Source organism: Trifolium pratense, linkage group LG1 (assembly GCF_020283565.1).
Source record: "Trifolium pratense cultivar HEN17-A07 linkage group LG1, ARS_RC_1.1, whole genome shotgun sequence".
NCBI lineage: Eukaryota > Viridiplantae > Streptophyta > Magnoliopsida > Fabales > Fabaceae > Trifolium > Trifolium pratense.
In genome coordinates this window covers 36,032,855-36,052,150 of record NC_060059.1, presented here as the reverse complement: position 1 = coordinate 36,052,150, position 19,296 = coordinate 36,032,855, and the positions used below count along the sequence as shown (strand labels likewise).

The following is a 19,296-nucleotide window of genomic DNA, read 5'->3' as shown; positions in this document are numbered from 1 at the left end:
GTCAGGGGGTGCAAATCATATTTAAAATGTATTATATATATCGCGAGTTCTATAATAGATTCCTTTATATATAAGTTATAACCTATAATAATTTACACATGTGACCGTAAATAAATGGATATAAGATTGTAAGGCGTCGTGTTATCGGTTCAAATCCACTAGGCTATGCATGACTTTTTTTTTATAAAATGGATATAAGGTTTATATATTTTGTAGCTATGGCAAGTGAGTTAAGAAGTGAAGTGATATCATAATCGATGACTTGATACAATTATAAAATACAACTAACAGTATTATCGTTGCTTGGCTCAAACCATGATAAAGTAGAAAAATACTACTAAACATAACGATTAACTACTAAAATTTACCTATAAAAAACAAGTTCACTCGATCCTCAAATTTTAAAGTTTTTTTTTTTAATTTAAAAACAATTGAAATTTTTTACTCCTCTCCAATACACATGTACATGTAGCAGCTCTCTTTGTAGTGTATGGACTGATAAATGACTGTGCATTGTATGGACACTTATAATTGGTAAAGTTGTAGGAGAAAAGAGAAGACCAAAGTGCATTTGGTGCAAACTTAAAAATTTGAGTGGGTGCAAAAAGTATAAAATTGGAAGTATTGGTGTAAATGCATAAACTTGAGGGTGTGCAAGTGCACCCACTCAACACAACATAGCTCCGCCCCTGGATTTGCTAACACCTTTGCAAGCACCTTGTACACAACATTGCTAAGAGAAATTATATTACTGATATAATGACTAATCTCCATTGAAAAATAAATAGCATACCATTCATGTTATATGGTAATGCGTTAAATTATCATATATGTAGTTTGTAGAGTATAGAATGAGGCAAAGGCGTTAGGGGTTCGTTGGGCTGTTCAGTTAGCCATTGCTCAGGTATTAATTTTGTCTCCATCCACTCCGATGCTGCCAACATGATCAATTGCGTCAACAAGAGGTCAAACTATGCAGCTATTAACATCATTGCCCTGGATTGTAGAGACTTCATGTCCAGTATGTCAAATATTTGTGTACTGTGTTTCTTTCCTCTCTTAGATGAAGTCGTAACACTACTAGAAAAACATCATTTAGCGTCGGCCGAAAATCCACGCTAATGAGGCTAAAACGCCGGAAGCTAAACAGTAGTGTCGGACATAAGCCATCCCACTCTAGTTTAGCCTCGGACAAGCCGAGTCAAAGCCGGACTCTACACTCAGCCGACGCTATATATATCCAGTTCCAGAAAAATCAACAAATCCTATATATAAACCACTGAAATTAAACTTATATATAATTGTGAGATCCCGAGTTCGAACCCGGATCACGACGTCCGGCCTAGAGCACAAAGTTTTAATCCTCATAATTTAGCCTCCATTATTGCAGTATGTTCCAGCTCATTTATATAATGAAAGTTGTTTAACTTCAAAAAAAAAAAGAAAAGAAGAAGAGTAGAATGAGATTTTAATATTACATATCTAGGGACGTCAAATGAAGATTTCGGTTTTTCTAACATTGGAAATGAAATACAATAGAAAAAAATATAGAAACATTAATTCAAGCAATATTCTCTACTAGAGAATTAGTTGATATTTCCACAGAATCATAAGAACTAGTGTAATTACTCGAACTTCTTTGATCAAAGTTGTTTCTTTCGTCATTTGTAATTGTGTCATCTGGATAAAGGGTTGGCTTTGGAGGTATGTTAAGGCTTTCAATATTTCCTTGTAGCATCTCCACTACATTGTTCATTGATGGACGATCATCTGGTTTTAATTGTATACACCAAAGTGCAACTATGATCATCTTTTTTACTATTTTCTTTTCTTCCTCGGTAGTATCTTCCATTTCTATGTCTTTCCCTTTTTCAACTTGATCATAAATCCATAAAGGAAAGTAAAGTTGGCTCGAACGCTCTGCCTTGGCATTTAGGTTTTTCCTTTTGTTTGCCATCTCCATTAAAAGCATTCCAAAGCTATAAACATCAGCCTTATAAGATACTCCTCCAATATTTTGGTAGAACAATTCTGGAGCCATATATCCAATTGTACCTCTTGCTGCAGTCATTGTGATAATGCTATTCTCTACCGAATATAGCTTGGCCAATCCAAAGTCAGAGACTTTTGGGGTGAAGTTCTCATCAAGAAGAATGTTGTGAGGCTTGATATCAAAATGCAAAATCTTCATTTCGCATCCATGGTGAAGATAAGCAATTCCACGAGCTACTCCAATTGATATGTCGAAAATTTGGCTATAGCTTATATTTTTGCTTCCTTCTTTGGAAAAAATGAATTTATCAAGAGATCCATTAGGCATGAATTCATAAACAAGAGCACGTTTGGATCCCTCAGCACAAAATCCGATTAATTGCACGACATTCAAATGATGTATCCTTCCGATAGTTGCTACTTCACTAATAAAGTCTTGTCCATTTCCTTTCGACATAGCCAACATCTTGATTGCCACACAAGGCCCACTTCGTAGGTTCCCCTTGAACACGGTACCAAAGCCTCCTTCACCCAACTTGTCTTTGAAACCTTTAGCCATTTTCTTGATTTCTTTGTATGAATATCCAATGGGCATGAGATTGTTTTGTTGTTGTAGATATATTTCAATATATTCAAAAATTGACAAATGCCTTTTCCTCCATTTGCATATCAATAAGGCAATAAACAATGTCACCCCAATCAGATATTTAGCCACAAAGAGTGGCCAGAAATAACGAATGCATTTTCGTATGAACTTGTTTGGTCCTTCTTTAATCAATCCAAGTAATCCTGTAACATAGTATTGATATGAACTACAATTGAATATTCTGGGAAATTAATCATTCATGTTAAAAGGTTATTCTTCATCTTAATAATTGAAAAACTCACCTATCCAATTCCACATAGAGATGATGACAACTGCAATGCATATTTGACTTAAGTAAGTAAAAAGGCTATGGGTCATAAAATAGTGAGTTAGTATATATAACACTTAGTTTCTAGTTGGTTACTTACCTTCAGCCACAGATTTGTATAAAGCTAGCTCCTGATACCATGTCCCTGAATAAACTATAACAATGGAAGAAAATGTTACATTTTTTTTATTTAAATAATAATTTACTTTTAATATACTTAAAATTTATAATCTACTCACTTTTATTTTCAGTACTCTTGAATTTGGTAGAGTAAGTATTCATCATTCAATAATTTAATGCTATGTAAAATTTGTTTTTATTTATTAAAAAATAAATTTAAATTTTGAATAAAAAAATTCTTGAACAAATTTTTGAATGAAATTGAGCAATACCACAAGGATTTTTTCTCGGATTTCCTCCCCAGGATTTATTGCAGGGGCGATCATAGCATAGAACTTTCTGGTTGGAATTGAAGATGCAACGTATCGAATCTCCACATTGAAGATTCTTACATGGAAGATTCAACCATGAAATCTCAAATCCATACACTAACGCCTTATGAATGAAATCATAGGAAGAAATTTCTTGATTTCTTTCCAAATTTTTCAACCAAGAAGTTGGTGTAACCAATTTTACATGACAACCAACTTGAAAATCTTGAGCAATTAAATCACCAGCCATAGCATAAATATAATACCCTTCCGAGTTCTGATCGAGACACGAAGTAGTATTCACATATTTATGATTGTTAGTAACTTGATGGCTACAATTCAAGTATACTATATGCTCGAAAACAAGTTCATCACCATAATATCCCAATGCTTGGTATGGATCCATGCAATATTTCTTCCCAAGTTCATAAGTATCACAGAAATTTGACTGCGACAAGAAATTGAGAGGAAGTGAAGAGCAATTAGATTCTTGAACTCCAGGATCAACCAGTCTGATTGTGAAATTGTTGTAATTGATGGACTGGACATGATATTTTGCAGAGTATAAATATAAAGTTGTCACATTATTTTCACATGATAGCTCATACCGGTTATCTCCGCAGTGTTTCAGGTCATCTGTTAATCGGAATGGATAACTTATACTGGAAATTTTACCACAAGATGAAGGTTGACATGTATGCTCTTGCTCAATAGTACTACTACTACCTTGCTGTAGTATAAGCAAAAATGGAAACAGTAGTACCAATATCACTCTCATCCACCACATAACAGCGAAACTGTTTTTGATTGGAAAAAACAGAGGAAATTAAGGGTCAGAAACTTGTGTTTCTATGTTAAGCAACTCCGAAATTTGTATGACTTAAGTCTAACTAACACATATGTCTAATTTGATATTCGTGGTAAACTTATTTTTTGTTCCGACGTTTTTTAATGTGTGATATGACATATTAACCTACTTAAAAATCTTTTAAATATACTTAAAGTTACAAGCAAGCTTATAGACCTATAATGTTACCAGTGACGGATCCAGACCCTTGTTCAGGAAAATACATTGTTTACTATGACTGCGGCAATGCAATTACAACCGCAATTGTACGATTACAATAAATGGTTGAGATTATTGGTTTATCTTAAATCAATGACCGAGATTAATTAATTTTTAATATCGTGATTTTACTATTGCAGCAAATTTAAATAACTCGCTCAAGAGTGCAAATGGAGCATATCCAAACTCCAAACTTTTTAACTTCAATTATTAAATAAATATGCCAATGTGTAAATGACAATGAGTTTTGCATAATGTTAAACAGGTAAAGTCAGTAGACCTGGGACCCAGAAAGTGCAGGCAGCAATTCAAACAAAATGTGCAGGCGTTGCTGAAGTGCTGAAGTTCAAAATTAAATAGATAATTTTCAATACAAAATTCCCACTTCTCTACTTATTGTCTAGGGACTAGCTAGGCTTGACCGGCTAGGTTATATATGATTTTCAAAACAATGGATTGTTCCCATATAGATTGTTTCTTTCTACATTGCTTAGCTCACAAGTACAATTACGCATAAAAAACGTGTCAAACATATAAAGAAGCAGAGTTTGGTTGTTTCACGTACACTCCTCATATTAAGCGTATTCAGTGTCGGACACGTGTCAGTGTGGAACACCGACGCTTATGATTAAACTTAATTATATCATTTTCTCAAATTATTTTGCAGAATATATAAATATAAAGTTGTTACATTATTTTCACAAGCTAATTCATACATGTTGTTCCCACAATGAATCGGGTCATCTTTTAATCGAAAATAGTAGTACTACTACTACTAGTTGTTATGTTCTTGCTCAATAGTACTACTACTACTGCTACCTTGCTGTTGTATAAGCAAAAATGGCAACAACAGTAGCAATATCACTCTCATCAACCACATAGCAGCGAAACTGTTTTTGGTTGGAATGGAAAAAACAGAGGAAATTAAAGGCCTCAACTTTATGATATTAATAAATGGCTGACCTTAGAATTGGGTATTGGGCTTAACACATCCTTACAAAACCGGCTTGTATTGTGCATTCTACTTATAAACTCTTGTCCAGGCCAACTCACATCCAATGTGCGACTTCTTAACGGTTGAGATTGTTTTAGTACATATATACATAATCTACATGGTACAATCTTAAATCGTCGACTGAGATTAATTACTGCATGTAACCTTATAATTTTACTACTCCAGTAAATCTAAATCCCTTATTCAAGAGTGCAAATGTTAAACTTCAGTATTAAATATACCAATTTGTAAATGACAATGAGTTTAGCATAGTGTCAAACATTAGCCGGCGAACAAAAATAATGTTAAACAGGTAAAGTCAGTAGACCTGAGATCCAGAAAGTGGAGGCAGCAAATCAAACAAAATGTGCAGGCATTGCTGAAGTGCAAAGTCAAATTTTTAACATATTCAAAATTAAATAAATAATTTTCAACACAAAATGATTAGCCGGCAAGGTTATATTTGATTTTATTATTCTTATTTTCAAAATGTGATTTTGTCCCATATGCTTAATTTTAGGTGTCAAACATTTCTTTTGTTCAACAAATTAAACCTTGCATGACATTTTATATGGCAGGAGCATATACTACGATGATCAGGCTACTGCTTCTTCTCCTGCTTATCAACAATGGCAGCAGTCATGACGAGTGCAAAGAATTATCTTGTGGACCTAACGAACCGCTTATTAGTTTTCCCTTCCAACTTGTTAAAGGGTCACAAGATCAATGTGCTTATCCTGAGTTTTGCCTATATTGTACTCAATATAACAAAACCATGATTGTGCTCTCTACCACTTCAGGTCTTGTTAACTTCTTTGTCTCTAATATTATCTACGAAATACGCTTGCTTTCAATTTCGGATCCAGAGAATTGCCTTCCGAATAAGTTTTTGAAACTTAACAATTCATCATTTCTACCTTACCAATTTTATTCACTATCAGAAACAAAATATTCCTTCTTCAATTGCTCTTCATCTAGGAAACAACACTTAAGAAACATTGAGCAAACGTATTTAAATTCACAAGATATGATCACATGTCCAATTTACGCCTCTAATTCCCAAGACAGTGTCCTCACATTAGACCTTGTATCATGTACCAAGATGTTTGACGTTCAAATGTCCACCGCGGCAGAATACTTGTCGTATAATCAACTGCGTTTGAGTTGGCCCAGACTAAATTGTACAGAGTGTGAAGCGAAAGGCATGACATGCAAATGGAAGAACAATAGCACGAAAGGCGAAACTGAATGTTTTGATTGCAACAATAAACGGAAAACAATTCAAATTCCAAATTCTCTTATATATGCTTCTACAGGTTAGACTCGATAACTTTATGTTTTTCTTTGTTGATTTACATTGGAAGAGAAATTTGTTTGACAGTTAAGGTTTTTCTAGGTTCAATTTTTTTGGCGCTGGTGCTCATCGCATTATTTAAGATACATCTCTATTTTAGAAAGAAAGAAGAGGATCAAATTAGAGTTGATAAATTTTTAGAGGATTATAAAGCACAAAAGCCTACAAGATTTTCATATGCTGATTTAAAAAGAATCACGGGCGGGTTTAAGGAAAAGCTTGGCGAAGGAGCTCACGGAACTGTGTTCAAAGGAAAGCTCTCAAGCGAGATACTTGTGGCTGTGAAAATGCTCAACAATACATCGGGAGAAGGAAAAGAGTTCATCAATGAAGTGGGAATTATGGGCAAAATTCACCACATCAATGTCGTTCGCTTGCTTGGTTTTTGTGCTGATGGAATCCACCGTGCTCTTGTCTACAATTTTTTTCCAAATGGTTCGCTACAAAGTTTCATATTTCCACCCGACAACAAAGACCATTTCATGGGGTGGGAGAAGCTGCAACAAATTGGTATTGGTATAGCCAAAGGAATTGAGTATCTTCATCAGGGTTGTAACCATCCAATCATTCACTTTGACATCAACCCTCACAATGTTTTGTTAGATTGCTCCTTCACTCCAAAAATTTCGGATTTCGGTCTTGCCAAATTATGTTGCAAGAATCGTAGTGCTGTGTCCATGACAGCTGCTAAGGGAACCTTGGGATACATGGCTCCTGAAGTTCTATCAAGAAATTTTGGGAATGTGTCTCTTAAGTCAGATATTTACCGTTACGGAATATTGTTGCTAGAAATGGTTGGAGGGAGAAAAAATGTAGACATTTCATCAGCAGAAGCTTTTCATGTGTTATATCCAGAATGGATCCATAACTTATTAGAAGGAGATGTACATATTCATATTGAGGATGAAAGTGATGTTAAAATTGCAAAGAAACTTGCAATTGTTGGACTTTGGTGCATTCAATGGCAACCAATAAACCGTCCATCGATAAAAACTGTTGTGCAAATGTTGAAAACCGGAGAGGATATTCAGTTAATGGTACCTCCTAATCCTTTTCGCTCGATGACTTCAATGACCAATAATGATCAATGCACTTTGGCAAGAACAACTTTCCAAATGGAAGTGATTCATGAATAAAGGATAATAATATTTTATTAATTAGTTCCACATCATTGGAAAGCATTGGGTATGTTAATTTGTAAAAATCCAGAAGTTGTATTTATGCTAGTAGTTTGCTTAAACATTGTTGTGTAAAAATTCAACTATAGCTTCAATTACAGAGTGTCGTGTTCATTGAAAATGTGGGACTCTTAACATAAACCGCTTCACATTCAACTCACTTGTAAGTTGTAGCTTTAATAAATTTTACAAAATCTATTCATTCAAAATCAATTTTTATCACGGAGAACCAAACATACACTATAGTTTCAACAAAATTCACCGTGATTAACTTACCACATATGTTGATGGATTTTTTGGTTGTAACATACAAATCACACATAAGAGATTACCGTACATTGGAAACATGACTGAAAAAGCAAATGGCAAAAATGCATTTTCAGATTACTGTGAGTCTGTGACTCTTCTCTAAATGCAGACTAATGCTATATTTTAATCTTACATCCAAGATCAGAATCTCTAGTATTATAATTAAATTACCTATAATGTGAAAAATGTGTGTGCTACATTTGTTAACAATTAACAGAAAAATTTCACACGGGCTTGATGGAAGCTTTAGATAAACAATTTACCAGTGTTGATCAAAAGAGACTAATTCTTGTATCACATCTAGTTCTAATGTTACAATAATACACCTTTACAAAGAAACTATAAATTTTTTATTCTAGTATGTTACAATAATGCAATTTTTATTCATGAATCACATCTAGTTCTGAATTAAAATACCCTGTAGCAGTATTTGCAGTTCTATTACTTGAAGATGAAGCATTGAAAGGATTGTCGGGAACTTTTAACTTGTCTCCCTCTCCTTGTAGCATCTGCATCACAGTTTTCATGGAAGGACGATGCGCAGAATGCCACTGAATGCACCAAAGTCCCACAATTGCTAGTTTCTTTGCAATTCTAAAATCACCCTCTTCGTCAATTGGGATATGTATGTCTCCCCCTTCAAGCAAACTGTGGATCCAATCTGGATACAAAACTTCGAAATTTTCCTCACCATTAACGACTGTTTTAGTATTCTTTCTTCCTCCAACCATCTCCAGCAGTAACATACCGTAGCTGTATATATCAGACTTGTAAGAGACATTTCCAAAATTTCTAGAAAAAACTTCAGGTGCCATGTATCCTAATGTTCCCCTAGCTGCAGTCATAGACACAGTACTTTGATTTTTGGAGCATAACTTAGCTAAACCAAAGTCTGAGATTTTTGGAATGAAATTGTCATCTAACAAGACATTATGAGGATTGATATCAAAGTGAAGAATTCTATGATCACAGCCCTGGTGAAGATACTCGATCCCATTAGCAATATCTAGAGCAATTTGTTGCAATAAGTCCCAACCAAGGAAACCATCTTTGTTATTGGGTGGAGAAATGAAATTCTGCAGCGAACCATTTGGGAAAAAATCATAAACCAAAGCACGATAAAATCCATCAGCGCAAAAGCCAAGCAATCGAACAACATTAACATGGTGGATTTTTCCCATAGTTCCCACTTCATTTATGAACTCTCTCCCATCTCCTTCTGTATTATTAAGCATCTTCACTGCAACGAGAATTTGACTCGATAATTTACCTTTATAGACAGCTCCATGAGCTCCTTCGCCTAGTTTTTCCTTGAATTTGTCTGTAATTCTCTTAATATCAGCATAAGAGAATCTTGTTGGCTTTGAAGCTTCGTAATCCTTCAAAAAGTTGTCAAGTCTCGTTTGATCTTCCCCTTTCGTTCTAAAATAGAAGTATACTCGAAAGAAAACACCAATCAAAACAACCAGCACAGTCGAACCAATGATTGCCCCTGCAAATTCAACATTTAATTAAAAAAATTAAAAATAATGAACAGAAATAGAACTGAAGGTATATATAATCTTTTTATTCACCTATTGTTTCTAAAATGATGGATGTGTGGTTCTTCTTTGATTTGTTGTGTAGCTCTAAACATTGACTGCGAAAATTTGTTTTCGACCAACTCAATGAGAGACTATTTTGGCCTATCCCAAATGCCCATATTGGTAAAACTTTAACAAACATTCTTGTGCAGCTTAATAAGTCCAACTCAACGACACTTTCAGTGGATTCTGCAACATAAATCGGACAAGACAACATGTCTTGTGCATCGGGGTTTCTTTGGTCCCAGCTTTTGAGATGGTGTTGTTGAACCGAAGAGCAGTTAAAGAAAGTAATGTTCCTTAAGCCATAGTTTGATCGGAAAGGATAAAATACAGAAACATTGTGTGTTAAAAAGAAACTAGAAAGACAGTTTTGTTGGTGAGATAGGATTATTTCTTGAGATTCGCAATTTATGTATGTAACAACTATTTTTTCTGATATTGGTAGTGAGAGAAATTCAAGGATCTGATCCTTGTGCCGTGAATCCGTGTACCGCGAACAAGATAGACGGAAGGGGCATTCAATGGATGAGTTATTGATCAATATCTGACCATTTCCAAGGTTCATTAGCAGCAGCAGCAGTGCTAATATTGTGAGTGACATGTTCAAGTGTATTACATTTCAAACTTGTATAATTTCATATATAGCAATATAACATTAGCATAGCAAGACTTTTCAAAGGAAATGAATATATTTAAAATTGAAAATGATGCTGCAAGACAAATATGGATTAAGAAATTTTCAAAGTCCAAGACCATAATGTGCACTGCAATGTCGTGGAAGAGAAAAAAATATAAGGAGACAAAAGAGATTTGAAAAGATATTGTTAAAACTTGTGTGGTCAGATGTGTTTATCATAATTTTCTGTCAAGAAAAAAGCAATTTTATCATTATTGTAATAATAAAAGTCAAGAAAGATGGCTAAAAGACATTTGCACTGAAAAAGACAATTTTAGTCTTAGATACCACATGTTACATTTCATACAAATATTCCCTTTCAAATTATAATCCCTGTAGCTCTAAAGTGAAAACCAATTTTCAGCATCAATCATGTGCAGAGAAAAATCATTATTATGCTTCCTCCAAATTATAGTTGTTGTGTTACTACTGCATCATAATAATCATCAAACATGCGATGCAACAAATACTAATAACCAAACATATTGTCCACCTTCTTCATGCGGCAAAATCACAAACATACAACACCCCTTTCGACTTACCGATGATCCAACAACCTGCGGTGATCCGAGGTACGAGTTATCCTGCGAAAACAATATGACAGTGTTAACTCTTTTTTCGGGTAAATACTATGTGAAATCAATCAACTACAAAAACTACACAATTCGGCTATTAGATCCCGGAATTGAAGAGGGTGATTGCTCCTCTATTCCTCGATATTACTTATACACTTCAAATTTCACAAGTTATAGCAACGACGACGAAGAGGGTGATTGCTCCTCTATTGAAGAGGGTGATTGCTCCTCTTATCCATATCAAACCTCCCAAAACAGAATAATTTCTGGAGAAGATACTTATGGTGATACTATAACCTTACCAATGTTCCAGCACGTAATTTACATGAATTGTAGTAATCCTGTACGAGATGATACGGTGTTCGTGGATACAGCTTCTTGCATCAAGTCCAATTCCCAAGGTGGCCATGTTTATGCCATTTCTGGGGATTTGAAGGTTGGTAACTTAAACGACGATGACTGCCACGTGGAGGTTGTTACCACGATATCATTTTCCGGCTATCATTACAGTCCTTACAGGTCTGTTTATTGGGACATTCTGAAAAAAAAGTATTCGTACAGTGAAATTCATAGGATGTTGGTGGGTGGATTTGAGGTTTCTTGGATGAGTGCTCCTTGTCAAGATCTTTGTGGAAAACCAGTTTGCTATTTGAGAGAAACCACTTGGAGTCTTGAATGCTTTGATCCTGCTGGTTATTGTGAAACAACATTGGGATTTCATGTCAGTTGCGGTGGTAAGAACATCTTTACATTTTTACATCAATGCAAGTCCCACATCGGTTTGTGAGATGACCTGAATATATATTTATAAGTGAGGGCAATCCTCACCTTATAACTGATTTTATAAGGATGAAGTAGGTCCAACCAACAATTCTAATATGGTACGAGAGCTTTCACCACAATCCGTTGGACCGCCTTCTATCAGATTTTTTATCAGGCCACCCGCCATTTATATCGATCCACACAACAAGCACGATAATGTTAGACACGAGGGGATATATTAAGGAATGAGTTAGGTCCAATCCACAATTCTAACACATAACCTCATTCATTTGAAATGCGGCACAAACACTTGTTTACTTTGTTATATATTCCTCCAAACTTTGAGCGGTAAGATGGCTAACTTTTTCTTTGTCTTAATTTTAGGAACTCTATCAAAGCTGCGAGTGTTTGTTGAAGGTAAGAAGAAAATTCTCGTCCTTACATGTTCAATATCAAATAACATGGTCATGCATTTCTCACTAATCACTGTATCTAGAAACCCAAGCCATCAAGAATGACAAATACTTTCTACATCACTCACATCCTTTAACATGATTCATCATAGACCCAATAACTGTAGTCCAGGGAAATGGATTTCCTGGTGTAAGTGCGCGACTCAGTTACAGCTGTAAACCGTTCGATCTAAATCGACAGATGAGATCATTTGACTGTATGAATAACTGTGGCAAACTGCTACTGCAGCAAATCCAAGTCCATAGTCCAGCCATTTAATTTGAGCATGTCTCTCATCTATGCCTTCTGTTGTCTTTGGATAATAAGAGTAACCCTTGTAATATGTTTCTATTAATTTATGTTTCCATTAACTCTTTTTAACACCTAAAATTAGTAACGATAACTAGATATTTACGTTTTCTTTCTTTTTGTTTGTTGGTAGTCATCTTTTTCATTTCCCAATTGACTTAATTAAAATTTCTTGCAGGTATTTTGTACGGCATTGTTGCAGGTAATTTTTTACTCTAATGAATATAGTATATACCTAAAAAATTTCAAATACGGAGTTATTTGAACAGTAATGATATCTTTCTATTATAGATAATGTTTACATTATTTATTGCATTCATATATGATATATTGCAGGACTAATACATCCAGTTGGCTTGACAGTAAATAATGGATCTTTTAATACGCCTCAATCAAAATTTGGTATCGTTATAGGAACAATCATTGGACATATTCTGTTTCCATTCATTATAGTGAGATCTACGTTGGGTCTCATAGTTTTCTTTGCAAAATTGATACATACATATCGATTAAGGCATACATCAATCTATGAAAACATCGAAGATTTTCTTCAAGGCAACTCCCTCATGCCAATAAGGTATTCATACAGAGAGATAAAGAACATGACAAGAGGTTTTAAGGACAAGTTGGGTGAAGGAGGCTATGGTAAGGTTTATAAGGGACAGCTACGTAGTGGCCCTTTGGTAGCCATAAAGATGTTGGGTAAACCTAAGGGTAACCAAAATGGACAAGATTTCATTAATGAAGTTGCAACCATAGGAAGAATACATCACACCAATGTGGTGCGACTTATTGGATTTTGTGTTGAGGGTTCAAAGCGTGCTATTGTTTATGATTTCATGCCCAATAGCTCTCTTGATAAATACATTTCCTCTAAAGAAGATCATATCTTCTTGACTTATAAGCAAATGTACGAGATATCTCTTGCAGTGGCGCGTGGAATTGCTTATTTGCATCAAGGTTGTGACATGCAAATTTTACATTTTGATATCAAACCCCATAACATACTTCTTGACAAGGATTTCATCGCCAAAGTTTCAGACTTTGGTCTTGCAAGACTTTATCCAGTTGAAAATAGCATTGTAACTTTGACTGCTGCTAGAGGAACAATTGGTTACATGGCTCCAGAATTGTTCTACAAAAATATTGGTGGAGTTTCCTATAAGGCTGATGTATATAGCTTTGGAATGCTCTTAATGGAAATAGCAAATAGAAGAAGAAATTTGAACTCAAATGCAGATGATTCAATGCAAATTTTCTTTCCCTATTGGATTTACAATGAATTGATTGAAGAAAGAGAGATAGAAATGTTGGGAGAAGCTACCGATGAGGATAAGAAAAATGTGAAGAAAATGTTCATAGTTGCCCTATGGTGTATACAATTGAAACCCAATGATCGCCCTTCAATGGACAAAGTAATAGAAATGCTTGAAGGAGATATTAAAGACATTAAAATTCCTCCAAAACCTTCTCCATATCCAACTGAAATTATTCAAGATCATGTAACTAGCTCTAGTGAATCTATATCGGATGATGTTGTCACTGGATCAATTAGTTTTCTTGAGGAAACTATGGAAGATCCTTTATTATAGCGTTAAACTACTAGTGATAATAATTACTATGGATTTGGCTTTTATTTTCATTAAGCATTTAAATTTCATATTTACAGTTTTACTTTTACACTACATAAAATTTATATCCTTATGTATTATTTTTTAACTTGTCATCACTTCCATTTATGTTTGGACACAAATTATCTTGTTCCTTTACGTTGTAGATTTGTAGTTACAAACCATTTTTTTTTCAAGTGAAACTAAACATAAAGTTAGTTGCAGTACCAATGATGATACACTATTCCTAATAGCTCCAATGTGACAAATTGGTGAAAGTCTAAAAACCAAGGATAGAAATTAGTAAATGAAGATAAATCACAACACTTAAAGGAAGAATCTTGAATTTTGGGACGAACAAAACTTACACACTTGAAGAACTTGCTCAAAGAGGGATTTCTATGGTGAGATTTGGCTCTCTAATACTTTAGATTGATAGTATTGATCAAGGGTCAATGGTAGGTTTTGTTGAGTTTCAATGAGAGAAAAAGAGCAGATCGATGGAGGCTAGGAACTGGTGCGGACCCTAGAAGAAACAAATTAATTGACATGTTCTGACCAAGGAATCAAAATTAATTGACATTATGTTATTATTTTATTTTATTTTTGACAAACTACATTATATTTTATTTAACATAGTATGAATTACATGTTTTCATGCATTATTTGTCACGACCCAACCTCGTGGTCATGACCTCATGGTTCTTAAACCTCATGATCATGACTGGCGCATATTCTAACACTAATTCATTATATTTTCAGCCTGACAAGCCAAATACACCACTAACTATACACGTTTCTAAAATACATATCTACTGAAATTTGGAAGTGTCTCATTTCCTATATTTCTACAATTACAAGAACTAATTATAAAATATAAATAGGTGAAATTAGATTAACACTTACGATGCCCTTACATGCTAAAAAAACAGAGGGCCTAGACATTCTGCTCGGAGTTGTTCCTAATCAATTCCAGCAAAGCTCAACAGTCCATCCTATGACATTCTACCATTTTAACTTAATCTATAATAGAATTTGGGTATTTTTAATTGTTCCTAATCACTAATTTCATTAACATTCTAACTACCAAAACATCATTAAAACATGGTTTGTCAAGTACAAGATCCTAATATTTTCAAATTCATTAGTTTGTCCACAAAGAATTTGCATGCATTCATAAATCATATCTCATTATGACTAATTTCTATGAACAACAAATATTCATATTTTATCATTCTAAAAAAAAAAAAAACTAACATTTCTTATTCTAACCCCAAATCAATCTTATAAGAACTCACCTTGTCTTCTTGAAAGTGTTTCTTCATGGGAAGGTGAAGAGTAGAAGAGGAAAATAGGGTTCTTCCAGCACCAGCATTGGGGTTCCAAAACCCAATTATTTTACTAAGCTTCATACTTGAAGCCAAGTATCTAATCCCTTTCAATATATAAGTCTTCTAATAATTACGTTAGCTTTAAACTAGTGGTCTACTTATTTGCTTTGTTTGGGTCTTGTATGATTTGATTTTGTTTTGGTTTCTCTGACTATTTGTAAATTTTTGTAGTCTACCTCGATACGTCTTGTGCTGGGGAGGCTGATTATGTTAATATAATTCTTCTAATTAGCTAGATGAAGCTTGTTTTTCATAAATGTGACACATGCAAAGAGGGGTTGGGTAGCAATTTGATTGGTTTGTGAAGTGGTGAAGAGGGAGTATGGTTCGGGGCAGAGAAAAAGAAAGAAGAGAAAAATGTTTTTCTCTTTTTTTTTTTTTCCTACACCAATTTAACAAGTTTTTTTTCGCTGTGATTAGAAAAATCTTTATGTTTTGCTAAAAAAAAAATTCCGAAATTAAAGTAACCACGAATCTAGAGCCGTAAAAAATGGGCTGGGCTGATGGGTCGGCCCATTAGTTCACGATCTTGGGTGGGTTGGGCCTAAAAAACATAGCCCAAAATGTAATTGGACTTTTTTGGTCCAAGCCCATATGAAAATTGGGCTGAGCAGGGCTAGCCCAGCGAACTTTGGGTTGGTCCATTATCCCGTCATTTAATTGATAAAAACACATTTTGGTGATTTTTGTAAAAATAATATTAATGAAATTATCATTTAATTGATAAATTATTTATAAAAAATATATTTAAATGTGTAAGCTTAATAAAATGAGGTATATTTACCTAAAATTAGAGTTTAACTGATATTTCTTGTTAATGTAAAAATTATTTACACTTGTATCAAATAATATCTCAATAAAATCGATAATTATGAAGAATTAATACATCAAAATAATATAAAAAATATTGAATAAAAAGAAGAAAAAAAAAAAAATGAAATGGGTCGGACTAACCTATTAGCCCAGTTGGTCCATAAGAGTCGGGCAGGACTTGATAAATGTTAGCCCAATAATAACAGTGTCAGGTCAATCTAGCCCATTTATTTTGACTGGCCTATCGGATCAGACCAGCCCATTTTACAGCTCTATAGGAATCCACCCTTTTACATTGATTCGGCAATGGACGTGGATTGGTGAGAGCATGACACGTCATTCTTTCTTTTGTTGATAATAGAGCATGACACGTCATCAATATGTTACACCACACCAAACACAAATTCATTTTTCTGATGTTCAGTTTCCAGTATCAGAGTTTTATGGTTTCTCGTCAAATTTGCGTAACAATGACATCAACCTCTTTCTCTCGTTTACTCTCCACCACCGCATCCAACCCTACTCTCCTCCGCACCGGATCCCAACACCTCACTCCTTCACTTTCCAACTCACTCACGCGCCTCCTCTTTTCCACCTCCGCGACGCAGCACCACAAAGAGAATCCTGTTAGCGAACAATCACAACCACAATCTCTCCATAATGAAAATCAACAAATCCAAAAAGAAGAACAACAAGAAGAAGAAGATGATGGCGACGAGATTGATTTGAACAAAGAAACGGGTGAAGTCGGTGGACCTAAAGGTCCTGAACCCACAAGGTACGGCGATTGGGAACGTAATGGTCGTTGCTCTGATTTTTAAGATTTTGTTTCACTTTATCGTTTCTATAGCATAATAATAAAATTGTGGGGAAGTTGTTTGAATTTCCGCTTTTATTATTTATTGATGATTGTAAGTGATGGATTGTGTTAGTGTATGTAACTAGAAATGGATTATTGATTTTATTAGTTGTAATTCTCAATGAAGGTTAAACAAAATGAAATTTTCCTTTATTTTAGTGATGTTTGGATTGGATACACAGTAATTTTGGCAAATTAACATCAGTATTTCTGTTAGGATCTGAAATTATAGAACTGTTATTATTAGAGGTGGGTCCTGAGAGATGGTCGGAAAGTAGGGATCATGGTGGGTGGTGAGAGGTCTCTCCAAGTTGAGTTGGTGTACCGCAAACACTTTGAAGCTCAATTAACTAGTGATATGACGTGGGTGGCTAGCTCCACTGGTTTGAGCTAAGGGTTAAAATGAGGTAGAGGTATCGGCCTCTCGGGTTCAATCCCGGTTGAGGGAGAAAACATATTAATTTAACAAACTAACAACCAACATTAGCTGTTTCAAAAAAAGAAAAAAATTCAATTAGTAATCTGAGTAGGAGATTGATGTAGAATGACCGTGCTGCTTAGGATGAAATCCTTTTATATAGTGAGACTGAGATTGTTGAGCTGATTAGACAGAAAAGGCTCTTGAGGACGTTACCCTGAACACGTGGATCTTGCTGTGATAGGCGGATCGGCAATTGATCACATGGTTGTATGTCGAGCTTTTGGGAGATTTCACAGATGGAGTTGGGCTTGTGTTGCGGAGGCCCAGTTTGGGTTGGCTTTGACCTAGTCCGAAACAAATGGTACGGAAGTTTAGTTACGGAGGAAGTTTTCGGAGCATTTTCAGTTTGAAAGCGTGTAGTTTTGTTTATATCATGGTAGTTTTATAGGTTTTCAAATGAATATTGTGTGAAAGGAGTTCAATAATTTAGAGTTCATTTGCTGGTTTAAAGAAGCATGTGTTGTGTCCATTGTAAATTTGTAACTTGATGGTTGTTTTCTTAGTATGTAGCAGTTCAATAATCAATGGGTCGGGTATATCTTGGTTTATGCATCTTAGCTTAGTTTCTTCATTTTTTTCATTATGGTTGCTCACATGAGAACTCCATTAATTTAGGGTCTGTTGTGCAATGATAGTATCTGTAATTGGATTCCAATATGTTTTTGAGTAATGGATAGTGAATATAAGAGAAGTACACTGAAGTAGTAATCACATGAAATCACATGAAAGATAAATGAAGTAGTCTCTTATAAAAAGAGAAAAGGTTTAGAATGAATTATAATTACAAAAGTACTGTAAATGCAATCACATGAAAGATAGAAATCATACAGCAGTGTTTAGTGTGTTTTCATTTCATTTATCAGTAGGATAGTTAATTTCTTCCCTTGAAGAAAGGAATGGAATTCATTTTTCTCATTCCATGATAAGTAGACATGACTATTATGGAAGATTGGTGTGATTTTGTTAACCATTTTACCAAAATGGTGGTGGCTTCCTTGATTACATTCTCAAGGTTCACATAAAAGCTAACTAAGAGCACTGGTTTTATAAGTGAAAGAAGAAACTGAATTAGTGATCAAACATTTTAAGAATCATATTTTACTGTTAAAAGGTCTGAAATGGAAATGTTACAAATATTAGTCGTTGGCACTTCAAGTATACTTTCAAATGTCGTTGTTCTCCGATAAAAGTGATGAATGTTTTGTGAGAGCCGGCCCAAAGCCTGTATAGGATGGGCTACCGCATAGAGCCTTAAATTTTAGGGGCCTCTAAAAACAACAGTTAGAAAGTTGAATTGGTTATAATATTGTGGGGATTCAAAGTTATCACAATGTCCCCGGTGGCCTAGTAGTTGTGTTAATGATAAATCGAATTGTGAGATGAGGTTGATGTTTTGTTGAATGATAAATCAAACTGTGAAACCAATGCTATCGTTTGCTTAGTGATTAGAGCTCAATTTTTAAAATTGGATCAAGGTCTCCGAATTGTTTGGGACGATTCTGTGTTTTGTTATTGGGTGATGATGGCGGCTCCTCTTCAACTA

General features: G+C 34.6%; 5 protein-coding genes across 6 annotated transcripts; 3 read left to right on the top strand and 2 right to left on the bottom strand.

The window, feature by feature from the left end:
• Positions 1–1,452: 1,452 nt before the first annotated feature.
• On the bottom strand, positions 1,453–4,124 carry LOC123902864 (rust resistance kinase Lr10-like). Its single transcript, XM_045952669.1, has 2 exons — positions 3,320–4,124; positions 1,453–2,685 (listed from the first exon to the last, which is right to left on the bottom strand). The coding sequence occupies exons 1-2, from the start codon at positions 4,122–4,124 to the stop codon at positions 1,562–1,564; spliced, it is 1,929 nt and encodes a 642-aa protein (XP_045808625.1). The 3' UTR covers positions 1,453–1,561.
• Positions 4,125–5,989: 1,865 nt separating this feature from the next.
• LOC123893273 (rust resistance kinase Lr10-like) lies at positions 5,990–7,980 on the top strand. Its single transcript, XM_045943211.1, has 2 exons — positions 5,990–6,713; positions 6,779–7,980. The coding sequence occupies exons 1-2, from the start codon at positions 5,990–5,992 to the stop codon at positions 7,885–7,887; spliced, it is 1,833 nt and encodes a 610-aa protein (XP_045799167.1). The 3' UTR covers positions 7,888–7,980.
• Positions 7,981–8,489: 509 nt separating this feature from the next.
• On the bottom strand, positions 8,490–10,853 carry LOC123902860 (rust resistance kinase Lr10-like). The gene is made up of 2 exons (XM_045952664.1): positions 9,813–10,853; positions 8,490–9,730 (listed from the first exon to the last, which is right to left on the bottom strand). The coding sequence occupies exons 1-2, from the start codon at positions 10,423–10,425 to the stop codon at positions 8,619–8,621; spliced, it is 1,725 nt and encodes a 574-aa protein (XP_045808620.1). The 5' UTR covers positions 10,426–10,853; the 3' UTR covers positions 8,490–8,618.
• Positions 10,836–14,274, top strand: LOC123902853 (LEAF RUST 10 DISEASE-RESISTANCE LOCUS RECEPTOR-LIKE PROTEIN KINASE-like 2.1). 2 transcript variants are annotated; one of them, XM_045952655.1, is made up of 5 exons: positions 10,873–11,266; positions 11,309–11,809; positions 12,222–12,254; positions 12,778–12,801; positions 12,936–14,274. In XM_045952655.1, the coding sequence occupies exons 1-5, from the start codon at positions 10,873–10,875 to the stop codon at positions 14,189–14,191; spliced, it is 2,208 nt and encodes a 735-aa protein (XP_045808611.1). In that variant the 3' UTR covers positions 14,192–14,274. The 2 variants fall into 2 exon arrangements, with proteins under 2 accessions (XP_045808612.1, XP_045808611.1); XM_045952656.1 differs by having other exon boundaries at positions 10,836–11,809.
• A 2,609-nt stretch (positions 14,275–16,883) lies between these two features.
• LOC123893265 (succinate dehydrogenase assembly factor 4, mitochondrial) lies at positions 16,884–17,234 on the top strand. Its single transcript, XM_045943200.1, has one exon. The coding sequence runs from the start codon at positions 16,884–16,886 to the stop codon at positions 17,232–17,234; it is 351 nt and encodes a 116-aa protein (XP_045799156.1).
• Positions 17,235–19,296: the final 2,062 nt, after the last annotated feature.

Bases quoted from the DNA above. Each gene is read 5' to 3' on its own strand.
- LOC123893265 (XM_045943200.1), top strand. From the start codon at position 16,884: ATGACATCAACCTCTTTCTCTCGTTTACTCTCCACCACCGCATCCAAC.
- LOC123902864 (XM_045952669.1), bottom strand. From the start codon at position 4,124: ATGTGGTGGATGAGAGTGATATTGGTACTACTGTTTCCATTTTTGCTT. The intron at 2,686-3,319 runs ATCCGAGAAAAA...ATCTGATTGGGG, and splicing joins CAATAAATCCTGGGGAGGAA to TGACATTGTTTATTGCCTTA.
- LOC123902853 (XM_045952656.1), top strand. From the start codon at position 10,873: ATGTGCAGAGAAAAATCATTATTATGCTTCCTCCAAATTATAGTTGTT. The intron at 12,255-12,777 runs GTAAGAAGAAAA...AATTTCTTGCAG, and splicing joins GCTGCGAGTGTTTGTTGAAG to GTATTTTGTACGGCATTGTT. The intron at 12,802-12,935 runs GTAATTTTTTAC...GATATATTGCAG, and splicing joins TTTGTACGGCATTGTTGCAG to GACTAATACATCCAGTTGGC.
- LOC123893273 (XM_045943211.1), top strand. From the start codon at position 5,990: ATGATCAGGCTACTGCTTCTTCTCCTGCTTATCAACAATGGCAGCAGT. The intron at 6,714-6,778 runs GTTAGACTCGAT...TTTGTTTGACAG, and splicing joins TCTTATATATGCTTCTACAG to TTAAGGTTTTTCTAGGTTCA.
- LOC123902860 (XM_045952664.1), bottom strand. From the start codon at position 10,425: ATGTCACTCACAATATTAGCACTGCTGCTGCTGCTAATGAACCTTGGA. The intron at 9,731-9,812 runs GTGAATAAAAAG...TTGAATTTGCAG, and splicing joins CATCATTTTAGAAACAATAG to GGGCAATCATTGGTTCGACT.